At 40.1% G+C, this 22984-nt stretch overlaps 2 protein-coding genes across 2 annotated transcripts in view; one reads left to right on the top strand and one right to left on the bottom strand.

The window, feature by feature from the left end:
• The window catches only part of GIT1 (GIT ArfGAP 1), a 195184-nt gene that overhangs the window by 81178 nt on the left and 91022 nt on the right, over positions 1 to 22984 (top strand). The window lies entirely within an intron of this gene.
• TAOK1 (TAO kinase 1) overlaps positions 1 to 22984 on the bottom strand; it is a 65269-nt gene that overhangs the window by 17232 nt on the left and 25053 nt on the right. Inside the window, exons 8-15 of the mRNA XM_049771393.1 lie at positions 20847 to 20940; positions 17106 to 17187; positions 16474 to 16641; positions 12708 to 12911; positions 7868 to 8002; positions 5429 to 5665; positions 2259 to 2387; positions 1346 to 1549 (exon numbers count right to left, since the gene is read on the bottom strand). Coding sequence (XP_049627350.1) covers positions 1346 to 1549; positions 2259 to 2387; positions 5429 to 5665; positions 7868 to 8002; positions 12708 to 12911; positions 16474 to 16641; positions 17106 to 17187; positions 20847 to 20940 — 1253 coding nt within the window. The remainder of the gene's footprint in view (positions 1 to 1345; positions 1550 to 2258; positions 2388 to 5428; positions 5666 to 7867; positions 8003 to 12707; positions 12912 to 16473; positions 16642 to 17105; positions 17188 to 20846; positions 20941 to 22984) is intronic.

The following is a 22984-nucleotide window of genomic DNA, read 5'->3' as shown; positions in this document are numbered from 1 at the left end:
CAGCGGGATTCGAACCAACCACCTTAGGTCCTGGGTTGGTGCTTGCAAAGCAAACGCCACTGTGCTATCTCTCAGGCCCCATTTTTCTTAATTTTAGATTGAAGAGAGATACGGCACCCTTCGAATTTCATCAGAGTATATTACTAAATTCTGTTATATACAGTATACCTAGAATGGTATAATGGAAAAAACAGGAAAACTCTAGAGCTAACATCTATATTATATTTGTTGCTGTTGTTTGTTTTGGGGCCTTGGGGCCACACCTGGCAGTTCTCAAGACTTACTTTTGGTTCTGTGATTTGGGATAACTCCTGGTGGTGATTGGGGGACAAAATACAGTGCTAGACCATATATGGTTCTGAGGACTGAATTTAGTTGGCTACATGCAAGGCAAGTGCTTTACCTGCATTACCGTTGCTCCATCTAAATCTTGACTGTTACTAGCAGTAAATCCTACGGTTATTTTATTAAAATGCTTAATTAACATTTCTGTCAATTTTAAGTTTTTTCGATTTTCTTTTTTTGGGGGGGCACACCCAGTGACGCTTAGGGGTTACTCCTGGCTATGCGCTCAGAAATTGCTCCTGTCTTGAGGGACCATATGGGACGGGGGTTCGAACCACGGTTTGTCCTAGGCTAGCACATGCGAGGCAGATGCCTTACCAGTTGTGTCACCATTCCGACCCCAAGTTTTATCAATTTTAAAGTTGAGATAATTTATTTAATAATTTAATGTGGGGCTGGAGCAACAGCACAGTGGTAAGGCGTTTGCCTTGTACATGGCTGACGCAGGACAGACCTGGGTTCGATTCCTGGCATCCCATATGGTCCTCAGAGCCAGCCAGGAGCGATTCTGAGCACATAGCCAGGAGTAACCACTGAGCATCACCAGGTGTGGCCCAAAACAAACAAACAAAAAATAATTTAATGAGGATATTAAGTTCACTTGATGCCCAATACATTTTTATTTTGTTATCCTCCCACCAATTCAAATAACAAGTACAGTGATGGGGATGTAGCTTAAACAGTAGAGGACATCTCTGTAGTTCCTTGTGGGTTTGATCTCCACAAGTGCAAGTCCCATTCCCTTCCAGCACCATTGGTGTAGCTCCTCCAGCACTTTTAAACATAGTCTTGGGTCACTAAGCCAACAGGGAATGTTTCTCTCCCCACAAAAAAGGGCTGAGAGTAGAAACATATCATGTTGAAGTCAAATTTCTCATTTTCCTATGTAAACAGTTCAAGGGGCTGAAGAAACAGAACAGTGGGTATGGTTTGCATGCAGCCAACATGGGTTCAATCCCTGGCACTGTTGGAAAGATTTTAAATTCAAATTTAAACAAACCTCTCTGACAAGGTCCTGCTCCAAGTTATGGCGCCCAAGTAACATTCTTCTTTTAAAACGACGACATTCTAACTCTAAGTATTGTCTCTGACGTCGAAGAAGGTTAGCCTCTTCTTCTGCTTGGAAATGTTGTATATTTTCTTTCTGTTTTGAAAGCCATTCCTGTTTTTCTTTTTTAGGGGTGCTCTGGTTTTCATTCAACTCCTGGGAACATAAGAACAACTCAGTTCATATGGCAGTAGAGTATGTACCTGGCATGTGCAAGGACCTGTGTCTGATCCCTATTGCTGCCTGGTCCACTGTACCTCTGTATATCTCCTCCCTCCCCCTGTAAAACAAACTCAATTTAGGTTATGTAAAAATTAATTACAGAAATATATATTCTGATAATTTATTTATCAGTGAAGCAAGATGTCTCTATTGAAAAAAACTTCCTAGTAAGGCATGATGGGGGAATAAAAGAAAAATGTGAAGGGAAAGGAAGTACATGTTCAAAAGAGAAAATATGGACTTCTTGATTATGCAGAGTAAAATGACACAGAGACAAGCACAAGCTTGTACTTGTTCTTGTACTTGTTCAAGGGAGAACATGGGCTTGAAAAGCAAGCTTTCCTTAGTAAATTTTTTTTTGTTTTTGTTTTTGGGCCACACCCGGCGATGCTCAGGGGTTACTCCTGGCTGTCTGCTCAGAAATAGCTCCTGGCAGGCACAGGGAACCATATGGGACACTGGGATTCGAACCAACCACCTTTGGTCCTGGATCAGCTGCTTGCAAGGCAAACGCCGCTGAGCAGACCCCTAAACCTATGTTTTAACTTTAAAATTAGGGGGTCATCTTATACGCCGAAAAATACAGTAATTATTATAACCAATAAGCAGAAAACTGGCATGAAAATTCTGATGACATAAGTACCTCTTTAAGCTGTTCTTTTCGAAGTTTATATTCTCTTTTCTGGGACTCCAAAAAACTATTCAGTTCTTTCTTCTGCTGGGCCTGAATATGTTGTTGAAACTTTTTCTCTTCATTGGCCATTACTTTAGCCTATATAACATTTAAAAACAGATAAAATTAATTATATAGATTCAAAGCCACAGTTTAATACCCATGACCAAGAAAGTATATTTTCTCCTCAAGAACATAAAATCAGGGGCCCGGAGAGATAGCACAACAGCGTTTGCCTTGCAAGCAGCCGATCCAGAACCAAAAACAAAAAAACAAAACAAAACAAACAAACAAAAAAGAACATAAAACCAGTTTAAGTTTTGGTTTGATTGTTTTTGAATCATACCTGGGGGTGCTTTACTCTTGACTGTGCACACGATCACAACTAGTAAACTCAGGGAACCATATGGGAAGCCAGAAATTGTGCTTTGGGCTGGCTATATGAAAGGTAAGCACCTTATCCATTATACTATCTCTCTGGCCCAAAACCAGTTTAAATATTATAAAAAGACCCAATAAATTGTTTATATACTCAGCATCCTTAAATTTCACAGAAAAATGGAACTCATTCATAATATGTTAATCTCTTGCCAACAATCAAAAAATATTGTTTTTGTTATATTTAAAAGGAGTATACCCTTCCCTAAAAGAAGTTACCTACAAACATAATTGATATCACCTTTTATCTGTATTGACATGTACATAAAATTTTATCCTGAGTAAAATCTGGCCTTTTATATAGAAAATAATGTGAAAATGATAATATATATACATACATACACACACTTTTTTGTTTTAGCTACACTTTGCAATTATTAGGGATATTCTTGGCTCTGTGCTCAGAAATCACTCCTGGCAGTCTTGGGGGACCATATGGGATGCCAGTAATTGAACGTAGATCCATCCAGGGTCAGCTACATTCGAGGCACGTGCCCTACCACTGGGCTATCACTCTGGCCCTATTTAAGTTTCTGGATGGTTACACCTGTCTATGCTCAAGGCTTACTCCTGACTCTGTAAATAGGGATCATTACTAGCAGATTTAGAGGAACATATGGGACCCTAAGGGCGGACTGAACCTCGGTCAGATGCATACAAGTGCATGCAATTGGCTCTAGTTTCACTTTTTACAATGTTATAGTCACACCCATTTTAGGACATTTAAGAAATTCAGAAAAAGGGCCCGGAGAGATTGCACAGTGGTGTTTGCCTTGCAAGCCGCCGATCCAGGACCAAAAGTGGTTGGTTCGAATCCCGGTGTCCCATATGGTCCCCCGTGCCTGCCAGGAGCTATTTCTGAGCAGACAGCCAGGAGTAACCCCTGAGCACCGCCGGGTGTGACCCAAAAACCAAAAAAAAAAAGAAAAGAAATTCAGAAAAGGGCCGGAGAGATAGCGTGGAGGTAGGGCGTTTGCCTTTCATGCAGAAGGACGGTGATTTGAATTCCGGCATCCCATATGGTCCCCCGTGCCTGCCAGGGGTGATTTCTGAGCATAGCCAGGAGTAACCCCTGAGTGCTGCCGGGTGTGACCCAAAACCCCCCCCAAAAAAAAAAATCAGAAAAACAGGGGCCGGAGAGAGAGCACCGGAGATAAGGCATTTGCCTTGCATGTAGAAGGTTGGTTGTTTGAATCCCAGCATCCCATATGGTCCCCGGAGCCTGCCAGGAGTGATTTCTGAGCATAGAGCAGGAGTAACCCCTGAGCGCTGCCGGGTGTGACCTCAAAACCAAAAAAAAAAAAAAATTCAGAAAAACAAAACACAACACAGGTCCTTTGCCTGGTCTGTATTGTGAATTGGGGGACAGAAAAAAAAAAATTTGGGGGTACTTTTGGGCCACACCTGGCAGCACTCAAGGATTAATCGTGGTTCTACGCTCAGAAGTTATTCCTGGAAGGCTTGGGGGACCATATGGGATGCCAGGGATTGAACTGGGGTTGATAGTGTACAAGGCAAACACACTCCATGCTGTGCTATTGCTCTAGCCCCAACAAAACTAATTTTTTGTGGTTTGGTATTCAGAGGTAATATAAATGTAAATATTGTTACTAATTTGATTTTGTGGTTACATATGGCAGTGCTCAAGGCTTACTCAGGTTCAGGAATCACTTCTAAATATATAAAAAATAAAACACTGACATAAATCGAAGGTTCCCCCCCCAATAGAATCTAGTATTTTTTGAGATCTAAGTCACCAAATGATAGGTGATACATCAAACTCTTCGGATCACCAGAAAACCAGAAGCCTGGCTCACCTACTGTGAAGTTACCAAGTTATTAGATGCCAGGAAAAGATGCCATATCTACTGACTGCCAGTAGATATGAAGAACAGATAACTTAATATTAAAATAGCATATTAGGGGGATGGAGTGATAGCACAATGGGTAAGGCCTTGCACACAGCTGCCCAGGTTTGATCACCGGCATCCCATATGGTTCCCTGAGCTTGCTAGGAGTAACTTCTAAGCAGAGCCAGGAGCAAACCTGAGTGCTGTCAGGTGTTGCCCCCTCCGCCAAATAAAATTGCAAACAAACAAAATAACATATTGGGCAAATAGTAAGAGGCCTGATCTTGGTTTGAGTCAGCGTCCTACATGGCACCATTAGGGTGGCCCTAGTGCAGTGGTCGGCAACCTGCAGCTTTCTGTGGGGATACTTGCATGCAGAATATTCTCAATAAGAACTTATTGAAAGTAAAAACAGTGTACCATCCTAAGTATTTTCGGTCTTAAAACGTGGCTCTCAAAATAAATTTCAATCGTGGTTTTGGCAAGATTTGGCTCAGTTGAAAAAAGGGTTGCCCACCACTGCCCTAGTGGATCCTGTTATGCTGCTCAGGTCCAAGCACTGACCTGGACAGTGGAATATTGCCAGGAACAGTACAGAGGGTCTGAACTCTTATCACTTAGGAGAACAACAAACAACAACAACAACAACAACAACAAAAAGGCTGGGGATATCTGGAGTGTATGCTTTGCAAGCAAAAGTTCCAAGTTTGGTCTTAACATCATTAGGAAAAACCCATGAGCACCAGGCCAGGAATAGTTCCTGAACACCACTAAGTGTGGCCCCAAAATAAAGAAAAATACCTGAGAGGGACACAGCTAAAATAAGCAAATTAATAATACTCAATCAATCACCTCTTTTTCCACGGCAGCCTGATGTTTTTTGATAAGCTTTTCCATTTCTGCGGCGAAATTATTACGCTGAGTTTCAAGATCTTTGTCTAATCTAAGGCGATGTTCATCCATCTCGGCCTTCAGTTTATTTTCTAAAGTCATCAGCTGCTTTTGATGTTGCCGCCTCATTCTCTTATACCCAGACATCTGTTCTCTAAGTTCAGAATCCTGTTCATGTTCTTGCATTTGTCTTGTAACCTAAACAATGGGGGGAAAATAAGCAAATAATCTTCCTTTCAAAAGTGTTTTTTATAACATTTTAATACTAATTAAGTAAAAAATTAGTCTAAATTATCCCAGTTAATCCAGTACATTTATCCCAGTGAATGTACATGGGAATATATAGTAGAATAATGAAAGCAATCTTAATGAAAATAAAGTTCCAAGATATATATTAAAATAATCAAATCATGTGATGTAAAAGGATAGGTGGAGGGGCCGGAGAGATAGCATGGAGGTAAGGCGTTTGCCTTTCATGCAGAAGGTCATCGGTTCGAATCCGGTGTCCCATATGGTCCCCTGTGCCTGCCAGGAGCAATTTCTGAGCATGGAGTCAGGTGTAACCCCTGAGCACTGCCGGGTGAGACCCCAAAACCACAAAAAAACAAAAAAAAACAAAAGGATAGGCGGAAAATAGTCTCCTAAAGAAGGGAATCAAATCTAGAAATATACATATATTCAGTTAGCTTGTTATCAAAAACTCAGGTTAATTCAGAGAGGAAATTAAAGCGTTCTAAACAAAACTCTTGCTGAAACAATTGGTTCTCTGTACAAATAAAACATATCTTTTTATTTTATCTAAGAAATTATTTATTATTATATATTATATAATATTATATTATACACAATTATATATTATTTTTTATTTATTTTTTCTAATAAATTTATTTCATCTAATAACCTCTTTTTCTTATAATTTAACTTCTTCCTTTTATCGTATCTTTTATCATGTTTCTTGTTTGTCTTTTGGTCACACAGAGTGGTGCTCAGGGACCAACTCTTGCTGGGATTTAGGGGGACTTATGGGGTAATAAGAACTGAACCTAGTTGGTAGAAAGAAAAGCAAGTATGCTTCCCTGCTGTACATTTTCTCTAGCTTCCTATCATAGGGTGGGTTTTTTTTTTGGTGGGGGGGTCACACCCAGTTGTGATGAGGGGACCATATATGCTGCTGGGGATTGAATCCATCTTATCAGCTGTGCAAAGGCAGCATCTTCCTGCTGTAATATTTCTGTGGCCCTCTTTTAACATATGTTTTTTTGTCCATTAGTTTTGGGGAGAGGGATTGGGGCTATAACCAGTGGCACTCAGGGGTTACTCCTGGCTCTGTGCTCAGAAATCGTACCTGGCAGGCTTGGAGGACCACATGGGACGCCAGGGATCAAACTTGGATCAGTCCTGACTGGTCCCTGGTCAGCCACATGCAAGGCAAACGCACTACTGTTGAGCTATCATATCACTCTGGCCCTTCCTCCCACTATAACAACATCCTTATAATGGACAAATTGTTATTGTGACTTGGGAAATTAGCAAAACTGTATTTAGTGAACATCAAATGTGGACCAAGGATACAGCTCAATGGCAGAGCACTTGCCATATATGTGCAAGACCAAGGATTCAAACCCATCATACTAAAACAAAGAGCATATTTTTTCCAAATATTCCTCCTTTTCTGGATAGCTTCAATATTTCCTCATCAGGTTTTCTGTAGAATTAACGTTTATTATTCTCCCATGTGCTTAAAATTTATATTAAAGGCTCCAATGTGGGGCTGGAGTGATAGTACACTGAGTAGGGTGTTGGCCTTGCATTCAGCTGACATGGGTTCAATCCCCGGCATTCCATCTGATCCCCCAAGACTGCCAAAAGTGATTTCTGAGTACAAAGTCAGGAGTAACCCCTCTGCACTGCCAGGTGTGGCCCAAAAACCAATAAAAAAATAAAGCATTCATTTCTTTCTTTTTTTTTTTTTTTTTTGGGGGGGGTCACACCCAGCAGTGCTCAGGGGTTACTCCTGGCTCTATGCTCAGAAATCGCTCCTGGCAGGCTTGGGGGCCATATGGGATGCTGGGATTCGAACCATCGTCCTTCTGCATGCAAGGCAAATGCACTACCTCCATGCTATCTCTCCTGCCCTAAGCATTATTTCTTTGAAAAAATAAATTTCCTTTGTATTTTAAGTAAAAAATAATCTGATTTCCTATTTGGTACCTGTGGCATACTCTAAAATAATAATTACTGTTTAACTTGTTAACTTCTCTCAGTGTTCTTATCTTTCTCATATAAAGTAATGACGTATACTTTACAAACTAAGCCCCAAATGAAAAGACATGGCAGAATTATACTTGAGTATAGATGCCAAGTTCCAATATAAAACCTGTATTTAAAGATAATACATACCAATGATGCTGTTCGTATAGTAGCAAAGTGTTCTCTATTACGATAATGTGATTTGTGACGAGATACTTGAGGTGGGGACTGTGGATCAGATGTTCTTGTTCTAGGATCTCCTTCTTCTCTGTAATTTTCTTCCTCCTATGGAAGAAAAAGAAAGCAAAGGTTATATAAAAACATTCACCTCCAAAGAATCCCAGCCAACAAAACCAGGTATGCTAAGAGGTTATTTCTGGCTCTGTACTCAAGAATCACTCCTGGTGGTGCTCAGGGGATCATATGGTATGCAAGGGATAGATCCAGGTTAGCTGGGTGCAAGGCAGGTATGCCCTACCTGCCATACTATCTCTCTGGGCCCTTCATTTCACAACTAAAGAAAACTAAAGTTTACAACAAAATTAAAGTTGATGAGACATAGTTTTTTAAAATGGTATAACTATACAACTGTTCATTTTTGAGGCTTTTAAGGTTTATATTATGAACTGACATGCTGCCTACTGTTCAAGGTGATGATGGCTTTTTAAGCTTTGAAAAGAAGGTATAGGAGGTGAAGATGCTTGCCTTGTATGTAGCTGACTCTGGTTTGCATCTCTGGTACAACAAATGGTCCTCCCAGCACTGGTCAGGGTCAGTCCTGAGCACAGAGCCAGGAATAAGCCACTACCAGATAAAATAAAACTCAAAACTCACTTTATTGAGCCAAGGAGATAGCACAGGGGTTAGAGTGATACTTTGCATATGTGAGAGAATCCAATACCTAGAAACTCATGATTACCAGAGATTTGTCAGGTTTACCCTGTAAGCCTTTGGATGACCACTGGGTGGGGCTCTAGTGGCCCCTGAGCGCTGCCAGTCAATGGCACTGTATGGCCAAAGTAGCTCTACCTCCTGTCTGGCTCTGCTGGTCAAATATTAATAAAGTAGTCGGTCCCAGGGCCTTTTGAATACTGCTTGAGGGGAACCTTATCCCCACACATAATAAATTTAAAATAATTTGGGGACAGAGAGAGTGAAACGAGTTAAGGTGCTTGCCATGTATGTGGTTGACTCTTGTTAGGATCCCTAGTACTACACTACACATGGATCCCAAAACCTGCCCAAGGGCATTCCTGAGCAATCAAAGGTCCTTGAATAAAAGTGGCTTCCACTTCTCCTTTCAATAATATTTTTAGTTTGTTTTTGAGTCACACCTAGTGGTGCTCAAGGCTAGTGGTGCTCTGTGCTAAAGGGTTGGGAAATAAAATGATGTGCCAGGGATCAAACTCAGATCTTTGGTTTCATTCAAAGCAAGTGTTCCAGCCTCAAAAAAATACCTTTCTATAAGCTGGCAAATAGTTCAAAGGACTAGAGCATATGGCTGTCATGTTGAAGCCCTTGATTCAATTCTTGGCACTGCTGGACTGTGGTAACTAAGGTGGTCCCCAGCATTACTGGGTCAAGCAACAAAGGGCAAAGTATTGCTGAGTAATCCTTGGATACCCTGATCACTACCTTGGGAAAACCAACCACATACTTTATGTACTTCAGGTCATTTTGTCCAATATAAGATAATTTAAAACCAGTTATAAAAGGTTTTTCTTTTTTGGTTTTCGGGTCATGCCCGGCAACACTCGGGCTCTACACTCAGAATTCGCTCCCGGCAGGCTCAGGGGACCATAGAAAATGCCGAGATTCGAACCACTGCCCTTTTTCATGCAAGGCAAATGCCCTACCTCCATGGTATCTCTCCAGTCCTACCAGTTATAATAGTTTTAACTCGTTTTTCCAGATATAACCTAGTATTTTATTAGCTGAAGAGGACGTCAGTTAAACTGCAACCAACTAATTGTGGGAATAATTTTATTTAACTGATTTGATGAAATATGATTTGGGGCCAGGAAATGATTTAAAGACCTGGAACATATGCGTTGCAAGGGGAAAGCCCTGACTTTGAATCTAGACACCCTATGGTCCCCTAAGCACTGTCAGGTGTGTTCAGTAACACCCTGCTTCTTGATCACCCAGCCCAAAGCATATTTTGAGGGGAAGTGAGGCTCTCATTAACACTACTACTTCACAAAATTATTCCTAACAATTTTTGGTTTGGGACAACACCCAGTGATATGCGTAAGGCTTACTCTTGGCTCTGCACTCAGGAATTACTCCTGGTACTCAAGGGACCATATGGAATACCGAGATGAAACCCCTGTGGACCATGTGAAAGGGAAGTGCCCTAGCCAACAATTTTGCGTGTGCACTAATTTACACATATACTTTTCTACTTTAAGTACATACATTAGTGATAATTACCTTTTTGTGTGTGTGTCACACTCGGTGATGCTAAGGGGTAGTTACTCCTGGGTATGAGTTCAGAAATCGCTCCTGGCTTGGGGGACCATATGAAACGCTGGGGGATTGAACCGCAGCCCATCTAGGCTAGCCTAGGCTAGTGCGCACAAGGCAGATGTGTTTCGGCTTGTGCCACCGCTCTGGCCCCGATAATTACATTCTTTTTTTTTTTTTTTTTTTTTGGTTTTTGGGCCACACCCGGCATTGCTCAGGGGTTACTCCTGGCTGTCTGCTCAGAAATAGCTCCTGGCAGGCACGGGGGACCATATGGGACACCGGGATTCGAACCAACCACCTTTGGTCCTGGATCGGCTGCTTGCAAGGCAAACGCCGCTGTGCTATCTGTACGGGCCCGATAATTACATTCTTAATGTGGTTAAAGCCATGGTCAATGTTTGAGAATATTTTCATTACTTCCAAATGAAGACTATCAGTTAGCAAGTTTTTTCTATTTATTGTCCATAGTAATCTTGCAGCCCCTTGCAACCTCTCACCTACTTTATATCTATAGATTTGCTTAATTTAGTTATTTCACATAAGTGGAATTATATATTTGCCCTTTTGTAACTGGCTTTTGTCACCTGGCATAATATTTTAAGTGTGTATCAGAAATTAAAACTTTTTTATAGATTCATTTGTATACTACAGTTACATTTACTTATTTTTATTTTATTTATGTTTAACTCAGGGCTTATTCCTGGCTCTGCACTCAGAAATTACTCCTGAAAGTGCTCTGAGGACAAGAAGTATTAAATTCAGGTTGGCCACCTGCAAGACAAACCCGCTACCTGCTATACGCTCTCTCAGGCTCCCACATATATCACATTTTGTTAATGGACTTTTTTTTTTTTTTTTTTTTGGTTTTTGGGTCACACCCAGCAGCACTCAGGGGTTACTCCTGACTCTACGCTCAGAAATCACTCCTGGCAGGCTCAGAGGACCATATAGGATGCCAGGATTCGAACCAATGACCTTCTGCATGAAAGGCCTTACCTCCATGCTATCTCTCCAACCCCTATTTTTAACTACTGTACACAATAACTCTTTGTGTAATACTATAATCTGTAAATTTTTTGTTAATAAAAACAAGAATTCTTTTTCTTGGGGGGGGGGCCATACCCGTTAGACGCTCAGGGGTTACTCCTGGCTATGTGCTCAGAAATTGCTCCTGGCTTGGGGAACCGTATGGGAGGCTGGGGGGATTAAACTGCAGTCTGTCCTAGGCTAGCGTGGGCAAGGCAGACCACTACTCCGGACCTAAAAAACCCCAAGAATTCTTAAATTCCTATTAATTATTAAAAGTTTAAAATATTTGGAGCCGGAGCAGTGGCACAAGTGGTACGGTGTTTGCCTTGCACGTGCTAACCTAGGACGGACTGCGGTTCGATCCCCTGGCGTCCCATGTGGTTTCACAAGCCAGGAGCTGAGGACATAGACAGGAGTAACCCCTGAGTATCACTGGGTGTGGTCCAAACACCCAAAAGTTTTAAATATTTAAGGCATAATAAAATATAATTTAAATTTTTATACCTGAAAATAAAACAATGAAACACCAATTTTCCTAAGCCAAAAACATAAGATTTTAAAGTTAAGTGCAGAAGACTATATATGTCTCACTCATGCTACCCTTTTCCCACTCTCCAAAGATAATCATTATCATAAAGAAAATCAAATAATAATCATAGAAGTAAAGAAAAAAAGATAATCACTATCATAAATTTAAGTGACATATATTTTACTAATCATAATTATTAATATTTTGTCAATTATATTAAAGTATGATCACATTGATCACACTGATCACATTTAAAGTATGTGTTAACTGGTCTTTTACCTCTCTGGACAAAACTGTTTGCTCTTGAACATGTATTCCTCTTTCTCTTCACATTTCTCTGAAAATTTCTTTCAATAAAAACCATTTTGCTTCCCTAAAAACTCCCTAATATGTAATTCAGTAATTTTTTCTTTCTTCCAAGATTTGAAAAAATTCTTTTGGTGTAGGTCTACAACTCAATTCGTAAAGGTACTTTAGTCAAGTAAGTACAAGATCCCAAATTCAATCTCTGGCAATTTATAATCCCCAAACACCACCAGATGTGATGTCCAGGTTTCCTCTGAGCGCAAACAGGTGCAGCCCATATTAAAAGTAAATTATTTCTAGAGTTGGAGTTATAGTCCAGTGGGTGGGGCATTTGTCTTGTACACAGCCAATCCAGGTTCAACTTCTGGCATCTTATAATAGTCTTCCAAAGCTGCCAGGAGTAATTTCTGAGCTCAGAGCCATTAGTAACCCCTGAACACCACTGATTTGGCCCAAAATAAAAACAATCATTTTTGTATTATCAAAATATTTTTTCCAATGAAAAATTCATATCGGCAAAATCCACATTTACTGCCATTTAAAAAATATGATCTAAAATGTTACAAACCCTTTAAACCCTCACTCTTCAGAACTCTTAAACCTATCATCTGAAGAAAAGTATCACATTTGAAATTTTTTTTACCACAAAATACTCACAGGTTTTAAGTGGATGACAGAACTATTAGACATTACTGTGTGGTCTCCCTCCATCATGTCTAGTTCACTCTTGTCATCTGAGGCATCTGGAAGACTGTTAACACTACTGCTTTGGCTACTGGCACTGATGGACATACTGGGAATAGACTGATTACTTCCAACACTATTCACTGTTCCTGTTCTTCCAACACCATGATCTGGCTCCTAAAGGGGAAAAAAAAACATTAAATTTAAATAATTTATCTCTTTTATATTTTTTATTATAAATACCTACCACTCTGCTTCACATATATTACTTAAGAAGAAAAATTAGAGGTCTATTTGTGAGAAATTCCTTTGGTCAAGACAAAGATTTGTCAATTCTTTTTCTTTTTTTTTTTTTTTTCGTTTTTTTGGGGGGACCATGATCAGCAATGCTCAGATGGACCTTATGAGATGTTAAGGATTTTAAATCTGGGTCAACTGTCACACACAAGACAATTTATAATGTAGTTAAATTTTGGGGCCGGGGCCCGGAGAGATAGCACAGTGGCGTTTGCCTTGCAAGCAGCTGATCCAGGACCAAAGGTGGTTGGTTCGAATCCCGGTGTCCCATATGGTCCCCCATGCCTGCCAGGAGCTATTTCTGAGCAAACAGCTAGGAGTAACCCCTGAGCACCGCCGAGTGTGGCCCATAACCCCCCCCCCCCCAAAATCTTAAGGCCGGAAAAATAGCATGGAGGTAAGGCATTTGCTTTGCACACAGACAGTTGGTGATTCAAATCCCAGCATCCCATATAGGCCCCAAGCCTGCCAGGAGCGATTTCTTTTCTTTTCTTTTTTTTTTTTTTTTGGTTTTTCGGGCCACAACCGTTTAATGCTCAGGTGTTACTCCTGGCTAAGCGCTCAGAAATTGCCCCTGGCTTGGGGGGACCATATGGGACGCCGGGGAATCAAACCGCGGTCCTTCCTTGGCTAGCGCTTGCAAGGCACACACCTTACCTCTAGTGCCACCTCGCCGGCCCCCCAGGAGCAATTTCTAAGCATAGAGCCAGGAGTAGCTGCCGGGTGTGACCCAAAAACCAAAATCCAAAACAAAAAAACCCACAAAACTACAACAACATCTCTGTTAAGCAAGGTATATAAAAAAAGTTAAGGGGATTCTATACTACCTCTCCAGCCCTGGACTTGTCAATTCTTAATTAAGAGAAACAACCCCATAAGTAGAGATCTTTATTTTTCTGGGGCTACTAGGAATATAATATAGTTCAGTTGTAGAATACATGTTTTGCATATAAGAAGTTTTTATTTCTTATATTTATCTTATAGTATTTCTTATAGTAATTATATTATTATAAAATATAATTTTAAACTTATATTTTGCATATAATTCAGGGCTAAAGCAATAGAACAGTGGGTAGGGCATTTGCCTTGCATGCGGCCAACCCTGGTTTGATCCCCAGCATCCTATTTGGTCCTGAGTCTGCCAAGAACAATTTCTGACACAGAGCTGTGAGTAATGTCCAAGCACCACCGGGTGTAGCCCAAAAATATAAAAAATTTTAAAAATGCCCTAGATTCTATGCTCCCATAGAAAAAAATCTTATTAACAACATCACTTGGTTATTTATTTATTTTGGGGGAGTCACACCTGGTTGTGCACAGGGCCTACTCCTGGCAGGCTTGGGGAGCCATATAATTGGAAATCAACTCTGGGTTGGCTATGTGCAGGGCAAACCCCCTACCCACTGTACTACTGCTCTGGTCCCATTCGTTATTTTTATGTTACTTAAGTAGACATATAAGATGATTTTTCACAGAATTTGGGCTGTAACCTATCTTTTGACAACTATGAAATTTAATTTTAATCTTTTTCTTCTTTTTTTTTGTTTTTTGTTTTTGACCACACCCAATGACCCTCAGGGATTACTCCTGGTGTGTGCTCAGAAATCGCTCCTGGCTTGGGGTACCATATCCCCCGGGATGCCCGGGGATCGAACCAAGGTCCATCCTGGATCAACCACATGCAAGGCAAATGCCCTACTGCTATGCTATCACTCTGACCCTATTTTAATCTATTTTTGTATAAATTAAAAGTAACATTGCATAACTGTGATCACAAGAATGTGTCTGCATGTTTAAGTAATTTGAATATCAATATTATGGTGGTCTTAACATAGTAAAATTCTGTAAGATGAGTTAGAATCTGGGGCAAGAGTGATAATATAGGAGATTAAAGTACTTGCACACGGTTGACCCGAATTCAATCCCTGGCCCCACATAACAAATACTGTGGCCCTGTGGTCCACAAAACAAATACAAAATTTTATGGCCCTGTAGCCCCAAACCAAATACAAAATTTAGCGCCCAAAGTGGTGGCGCTAGAGGTAAGGCACCTGCCTTGCAAGTGCTAGCCTAGGACAAACTGTGAATCGATCCTCCAGCATCCTATATGGTTCCCTTAAACAAGGAGCGATTTCTGAGCGTATAACCAGGAGTAACCTGAGCATCAAACGGGTGTGGCCCACAAAAAACAAAACAAAACAAAACAAATTTAATCTGCACTGAGAAATGAATTACTGCGGTGGTGCCTGGGGGATCATATAGTATGCAGGGGGATTGAACCCAGGTCATGTGTATGCAAGGCAAGCATGTACCTCACCCACTATACTCTTTATCTCATATATTAACTTTTTGTGTGTGTATTTTGGGGCAACCTAGCAATGCTCAGGGGTTACTCCTGACTCTGCTCAGAAGTTATACCTGGCAAACTCAAAAGACCATAAGGATCGAACCCAGGTCAGCCATGTGCAAGGCAAGTGCCCAACCTTCTGTGCTATCACTCTGGCTCCTGAACTTTTTTATATACTTTGCTTACAGATATGTTATTGTAGATTTAACTATATTATAGTTTTCTTAATATACATTAATAAAACATTTAAATAATTAAAATCATTCACAAATAACTTCCTAATGACTATTATAAGAAGTGAAAACAACTCATCCCTCCAAAAAAACCCTGTTAAGGTAAGAAAGCATATAACACACTTTGTTAATTATGTAGTGTTATTGATACAGCACGAATGGAAGGGTAGAACACCAAATATATTTAGTCATTTTATTTATTTATTTATTTAGGGTTTATTTTTTGTCATGCCTGGTGGTGCTCAAGAGTTACTCCTGTTCCATAGGTGTGAGCCAAAACAAAACAAACAAAAACAATTTAGAGTAAAAAACATAATTTCAGGGGTTGGAGAGATAGCACAGTAGTAAGGCGTTTGCCTTACACGCAGAAGAATGGTGGCTTGAATCCCAACATCCCGAGCCAGCTGGGGTGATTTCTGAGCATAGAACCAGGAGTTATCACTGAGCACTGCCGAGTGTGACCCAAAAACCATAAAAAAACAAACAAATGGGCCCGGAGAGATAGCACAGCGGCATTTGCCTTGCAAGCAGCCGATCCAGGACCAAAGGTGGTTGGTTCGAATCCCGGTGTCCCATATGGTCCCCCGTGCCTGCCAGGAGCTATTTCTGAGCAGACAGCCAGAAGTAACCCCCGAGCACCGCCGGGTGTGGCCCAAAAACAACAACAACAAAAAAAACACCCAAAAACAAACAAACAAAAAACACAAACAAACCATAATTTCAAATTAAGATTGTATGCATATTTCTATATGAGTAAGTTCTCTGAGTACCACTTGTTACTTTAGAGTAGCCCCATGTTAATGCTGAGTGGACTACTCTCCTCCAAATAAAAGAAACTATATTTGAGTCATTTGTAAGTTACCTCTTCTTCCTCCTGTGCTTCTACTGCTGGTCCGTTGTGTGCCTCTTGGAAAAGAAGTTTTTTCATCTTTCGATACTGCAGATTGTCCAACTCTCTGACTGCATCCTTTGTCCTTTGAATGAGATCTATTAACACTGTTTCAGGGCGTTCCCGAAGAACAAACATGTGCTGAATAAGAGTAGAAATCAAATGACAGTTTGAATTTAGTCAGTGTTTAGCAAGTGGTACAAATGTATTCCTTCACAAATACTATCCTCTCTAAATAATCAAGATAGATAATAAATATAATCTATAGCTATATAATTCTATTATAATTCTGGAATTCCTGGTAAGGTTTCTTTTCTTCCTCTCTCATCTTCTCCCTCTCTTTCTTTTTCTTTATTTCTGTGACTCTTGCTCAGTATGAGACCAATGGCACTCCTGCTATAACTTGGCCTAATGTTGCTCAGGTTCAGCTGTACTGAGTACAATCAGGATCATTCTTGTGGTATTGAAATATTATATGGTTGTAAGAATAATCTAGTCCTAAAAATTGAATCCTGGCTTCCAGATGTCAGTTATATACTGTAATCCTTTGAACGATTTCCTGCTCCATTATGTAATATTGGTAGACAGAGTGCAATAGAACTGACCTTTAAAAGTTCCTCTGATGTAGGGCGATCTTGAGGGATTTTCTGGAGACAAGAATCTACAAAGTTGCGAAAATAATCAGACCTATTGTAAAGGAAAGTATCAAGTGAACACATTGCTATTTCCTTTATAAACATAACCATAAATCAAAGTATATGACTACTAACAGCAGGTGCCTGGCAAAGAAATGAATTTCTTTTGGAAGCAGACATACTATATACTTCTTATAAGGCTATAGTATTATATTAAGCAACCATAAGCCTTAGCTATTGTCCAAATATCCATTTACTTATATTATTTTGTCTTCTCCTTTTACTGAGGGGGGGGGGTGAGGGAGGAAGTACTGCCAACAGTGCTCAAGGATCATTGCTGGTGGGGCTTGGGGGAATCAGATGGGATGCCAGAGAATGGACCTGGATTGACTGAGTGTAAGAAAACTACCCTACCTACTATACTATCTCTCTGACCTCAATAAATTATTTTCATTATTTTTGTTTGTTTGTTTTGGGTGGTAAGTGAGGTACTCAGGGTTACTATTGATTCTAAGCTCAGGAATCATTCCTGGTGGAGCAGGATTGCCGGAGAATTGAACCCTTGTAGGTGGCATGCAAAGCAATGATACCTACCATACTATAACTCTAGCACCCCCAACACAGATTATTTTTAAATCCTGCTAAAATACGACTTAAATATCACAACTTGTTCTGTACTGAGAAGAAATTATGGACATCTATCAATTATTCTTTATAAAAAATTTTTAAACGATATCTAGTGGTACTCAGGGATTACTCCTGGTGGGGCTCAGGGTCAAATGTGAGTCAAGTGCCCTACCTGCCCTATCTGCTATATTAGAGCTTCAGTCCTGATCATTTTTCTTTTACACATTCAAACTGAAGATATCAATCTTCTCAATGTTTGTTTTGACTCAGTCATTTCTCATTTGCTCTCATCCCCTACACTGATGTTTGATGTTTCTGATCATCTTTTTATCTGTTTAATGAAAGGATTTTGGGGATAAGAGTTATCAAAGATCAATCTTGCCTCTGATATACAAGGTATGTGATCCACCACTGATCTGTATCCTTGATCCTGGAGAAAGCATTTTATACCTCAGTACTTTGAAGGCTCTCAACACAAATAATTTAATCCATAAAAATAACATTAAATAACATTAGATGCCTCAACACTATAAATATTGTTATATAATGTAGCTCAGTGAGGCAGCAACTAATAATTGTTCCAAAATTTGTCTTTAATATTTGAGTTAGATTTTAATTTTTTTTTACTTTTTTTTATTGTGACTGAAGTTCATTATACAGAATTATTTACAGTACATAGTGACAATGAATGAAGGGCTTTCCCAACACCAATGCTGTCCTCCTTCCACTGATTTTAAGTTCTTTGTAGGTAAGATATTAGTTTTTGAACTACCAATGTAGCAAATATAAAGTAATGTGTATAATGTACTTATTACCTACATGTACCATAATAATAAACTACAAAATTAAATGAACAGGCCTTAATTATCTATTATTAGAAAATGATAGATAGCAGTTTCTTCTGACTTTTTTTTTGGGGGGGGGGGCCACACCCGGCGGTGCTCAGGGGTTACTCCTGGCTGTCTGCTCAGAAATAGCTCCTGGCAGGCACGGGGGACCATATGGGACACCGAGATTTGAACCAACCACCTTTGGTCCTGGATCGGCTGCTTGCAAGGCAAACGCCACTGCGCTATCTCTCCGGGCCCTTCTTCTGACTCTTAAATATGCCTTTAAGGTACTAGAGCAATAGTATAGTGGGTAGAGCACTTGCCCTGCACATAGCCCACCCAGATTCAATCCCTGAAGATTCAGTCCTTAGAATCCCATATGGTCCTCAGCTGATGCATTGGTGGTATAATGGTTAGTATTACTGTCTTCCCATATGGTCCCAAAAGCCCTGTCAGAAGTAACTCCTGAGTGCAAAAGCAGGAGTAACCCCTGAGCACAGATGGGTATGTCCCTCACCCCAAAGTGCATTAAGCAAGCTACATAAGCATCTAGAATTTTTCAGATAACAGGAAATAAATTTCCATTTTCTGTCTCTAAAATTCTAGGGTTTTGTTTTGTTTTGTAACCTTGGCAGTGCTCATATGGGATGCCAGGGATCAAACCTGAGTTGGTCCTGATTGGTCCAGGTCAACAGCATGCAAGGCAAACACCCTACCACTGAGCCATCACTCTGGCCCCCTAAAATCCTTGTTTTGTAAAACTATCACCTGTTTTTTGTAAACTACATAAATAAAATTAATTTTTATCAAATTAAGGAAGCACTAGAGAGGATCAAAGCATTCTAATTAAAAATAACAATTAAGGCGGGGCTGGAGAGATAGCATGGAGGTAAGGCATTTGCCTTTCATGCAGAAGGTCATCAGTTTGAATCCCGGCGTCCCATATGGTCCCCTGTGCCTGCCAGGAGCAATTTCTGAGCATGGAGCCAGGAATAACTCCTGAGCACAAATAACCCCAAAACCCCAAAACCACAAAAAAACAAAAACAAAAACAATTAAGGGGCTGGAGAGATAGCACAGCAGTGTTTGCCTTGCAAGCAGCGGACCCAGAACCTAAGGTGGTTGGTTCTAATCCCGGCATCCCATATGGTCCCTTGTGCCTGCCAGGAGCTATTTCTGAGCAGATAGCCAGGAGTAACCCCTGAAAACCACTGGGTGTGGCCCAAAAAAACAAAACGAAAACAATTAAAATGATTCTAAAGTTTTGGGGTCAGAGTGGTGGCGCAGTGGTAGAGTGTTTGCCTTGTACACAGCTGACCTAGGACAGACCCTGGTTAGATCTTCCAGTCCGCTAAGCCAGGAGCGATTTCTGAGCATATAGCCAGGAGTAACCTTTGAACATCACCGAGTGTTGCCCAAAAACAAACAAACAAAAAAAAGATTCTAAAGTTTTAATTATCTTATAATTCTGACAAGTCCCTTTATCTGTCTCATATTATAAATTATAAACCACTCTCCAATAAAATATCACTTTAGTTTAATGAAAACATATATTTTAGCTGTATAAAACTATTAAATTATACTGAGACTTAAGTGTTCCTAAAATTCAAAGAAAAAAATTCTTATTAAAAGCAATATTTTGGGACCAGAGAGATAGCATGGAGGTAAGGCGTTTGCCTTTCATGCAGAAGGATGGTGGTTCGAATCCCGGCATCCCATACGGTCCCCCATGCCTGCCAGGGGCGATTTCTGAGCATAGAGCCAGGAGTAACCCGAGTGCTGCCAGGTGTGACTCAAAAATCAAAAATAAAATAAAATAAAATAAAAGCAATATTTTGTTTCCATTTGATATCTCAGTTTTATTTTAGACCTGAGTTTTATGTGTATGCTATAAAAGCAGATATATAAGGTAAGATAAACATGGGGAGATAGAGCAATATAACACAACGAGTAAAGGGTTTGCTTTGCATGTAACCAACATCTTCAATCCTGGCATCCCATATGACCCTCCAACCCCTCTAGGAATAACCCCTAAGCACCTCTAGGTATAGCCCAAAACAAAGACCAACCAAATAAAACACACACACACACACACACACACACACAAAACCTAAGATAAGTATGAACTAAGGGTAATATTAACTTATTTAATATTTCTTCAGGTATTAAATTTTCCTTAAAATTATTTTGAGAAAAACATTTAAAATGTTTAATTTATACAATATTGGGTAATGTATCTCTTTGCAATACTCACCATTCATTAGATTGTAGTGTAGGGGATTCATTTTGGGCTATATGATATAAGGCACTCATTGCATTCATATTAAATAAAGGAGGTTTCCTTTCAGCTGTAAAAGAAAATACTTTTCATTAATATATATAGCTAGAGGGCCCGGAGAGACAGCACAGCTGCATTTGCCTTGCAAACAGCCAATCCAGGACCAAAGGTGGTTGGTTCGAATCCCGGTGTCCCATATGGTACCCCGTGCCTGCCAGGAGCTAGTTCTGAGCAAACAGCCAGGAGTAACCCCTGAGAACCGCCGGTGTGGCCCAAAAACAAACAAACAAACAATATATATATATATATATATATATATATATATATATATATATATATATATATATATATATAGCTAGAGGGGTCAAGGTGCATAAGGCATTTACCTTTAACATGGGGTCCCTCACATCCCATAAGGTCCCCTGAGGATGGGGAAGAGGTACTTCCTGAGCTCACACCCAGGAATAACTCCTAATTTGGTATGACCAAAACACAAAAAACCAAAATATATAAACCATATGTATGAGGTTTGTATCTTGTATGTATAAAACCATATAAATGCATTGATATATATATGTAGCCTTGTATATATAAAACCAAATATATATATAAAAACAAAAAAGCAAACATATGTTTGGTTTTTCACACATACTATCTCATTCCTAACACTGGCATTTTGTGTCTTTTTTTTTTTTCTTTTTTATCAATCTTATTAGAGGTTCATCAATTTTATTTTTTCAAAAACCTAGTTTTTGTTTCATTGATTTATCTTGCTTTTCTATTTCCTACCAGTTGATTTCTAATGTTCACTGGCCTTTTTCCCCCCACTTCTTCTGCTTATTTTGTTTTGAGTATACTTTTCTATTTCTAACCCCCTCTTTTTGTCGGCACTCAGGGGTTGCTCCTGGCAGGCTCAGGGAACTTTATGGGATGCCAGGAATCAAAATAGAGTCTGTCCTGGGTTGGCCAAGTGCAAGGCTAATGCCCTACCACATTGGCTGTGCTATAGCTCCAGCTTCCTACCCCTCTTTTTTTTTTTTTTTAATGGAAATTACTTAGAAAGATGTGAGAGGTACCAACAGGCACATGAAAAAATATTCATAATCTCATCATTAAGGAATTGAAATTAAAATGACAATGAGAGCCAGAGAGATAGCATGGAGGTAGGTAAGGCGTTTGCCTTGCATGAAGGAGGACAGTGGTTCGAAACCTGGCATCCCATATGGTCCCCCTAGCCTGCCAGGAGCAATTTCTGAGCATAGAGCCAGGAGTAACCCCTGAGCACTGCTGGGTGTGGCCCAAAAGCAAAAAACAAACAAACAAACAAAAAGATGACAATGAGATATCATCTTACACCAGTGAGGGTAGCATCTATCAAAAATACTGGGAACAGGGGCTGGAGAGATAGCATGGAGGTAGGGCATTTGCCTGGCATGCAGAAGGACGGTGGTTCGAATCCCAGCATCCCATATGGTCCTTAGTACCTGCCAGGGGTGATTTCTGAGCACAGAAGAAGGAGTAACCCGAGCGCTGCCGGGTGTGATCCCCCTCCCCCCCCCCAAAAAAAATACTGGGAACATAAAAGAAATACTGGAAACAAAAAAATATAGTGGCAACAATTTGTGTTGGTGGGTTGTAGTGGAAAAGGAACTCTTGTCCACTGCTGATGGGAATGCTGTCTGGCCTAACCCCTATGGAAAACAGTATGGGCAATTCTCAGTAAACTCAGAATCGAGCTGCAACATAACCCAGAAATCCCACTTTGGGGTTTCTATTCCCAAGACAGAAAAACATTCATCCGAAAGGACATAGGCACACCACTGTTCATCACAGCACTCAGTACAATAGCTAAAAGATGAATGAACCTAGATGTCCAAAAACAGATGAGTGGATCATGCAGAGGCAAAACATATACACAATTAAATACTACACAGCTGTAAGGAATGATGCAATCATGTAATTCATTGTAACATGGATGAAACTGGAAAATGTTATATGAAGCCAGAAGGAGGATAAACAGAGGATATCACTTATATGTTTAACTGTATGCATAAATAAAATGGTTTAAATGAGAGATATTGAGAACACTCTTGGCCCAGAGTATAGTGAGGAGG

The sequence above is a fragment of the Suncus etruscus genome, chromosome 1 (genome assembly GCF_024139225.1).
Source record: "Suncus etruscus isolate mSunEtr1 chromosome 1, mSunEtr1.pri.cur, whole genome shotgun sequence".
In the NCBI taxonomy this organism is placed as follows: domain Eukaryota; kingdom Metazoa; phylum Chordata; class Mammalia; order Eulipotyphla; family Soricidae; genus Suncus; species Suncus etruscus.
Note: the sequence above shows the minus strand (reverse complement) of the source record. Positions and strands in the feature narration are given on the sequence as shown.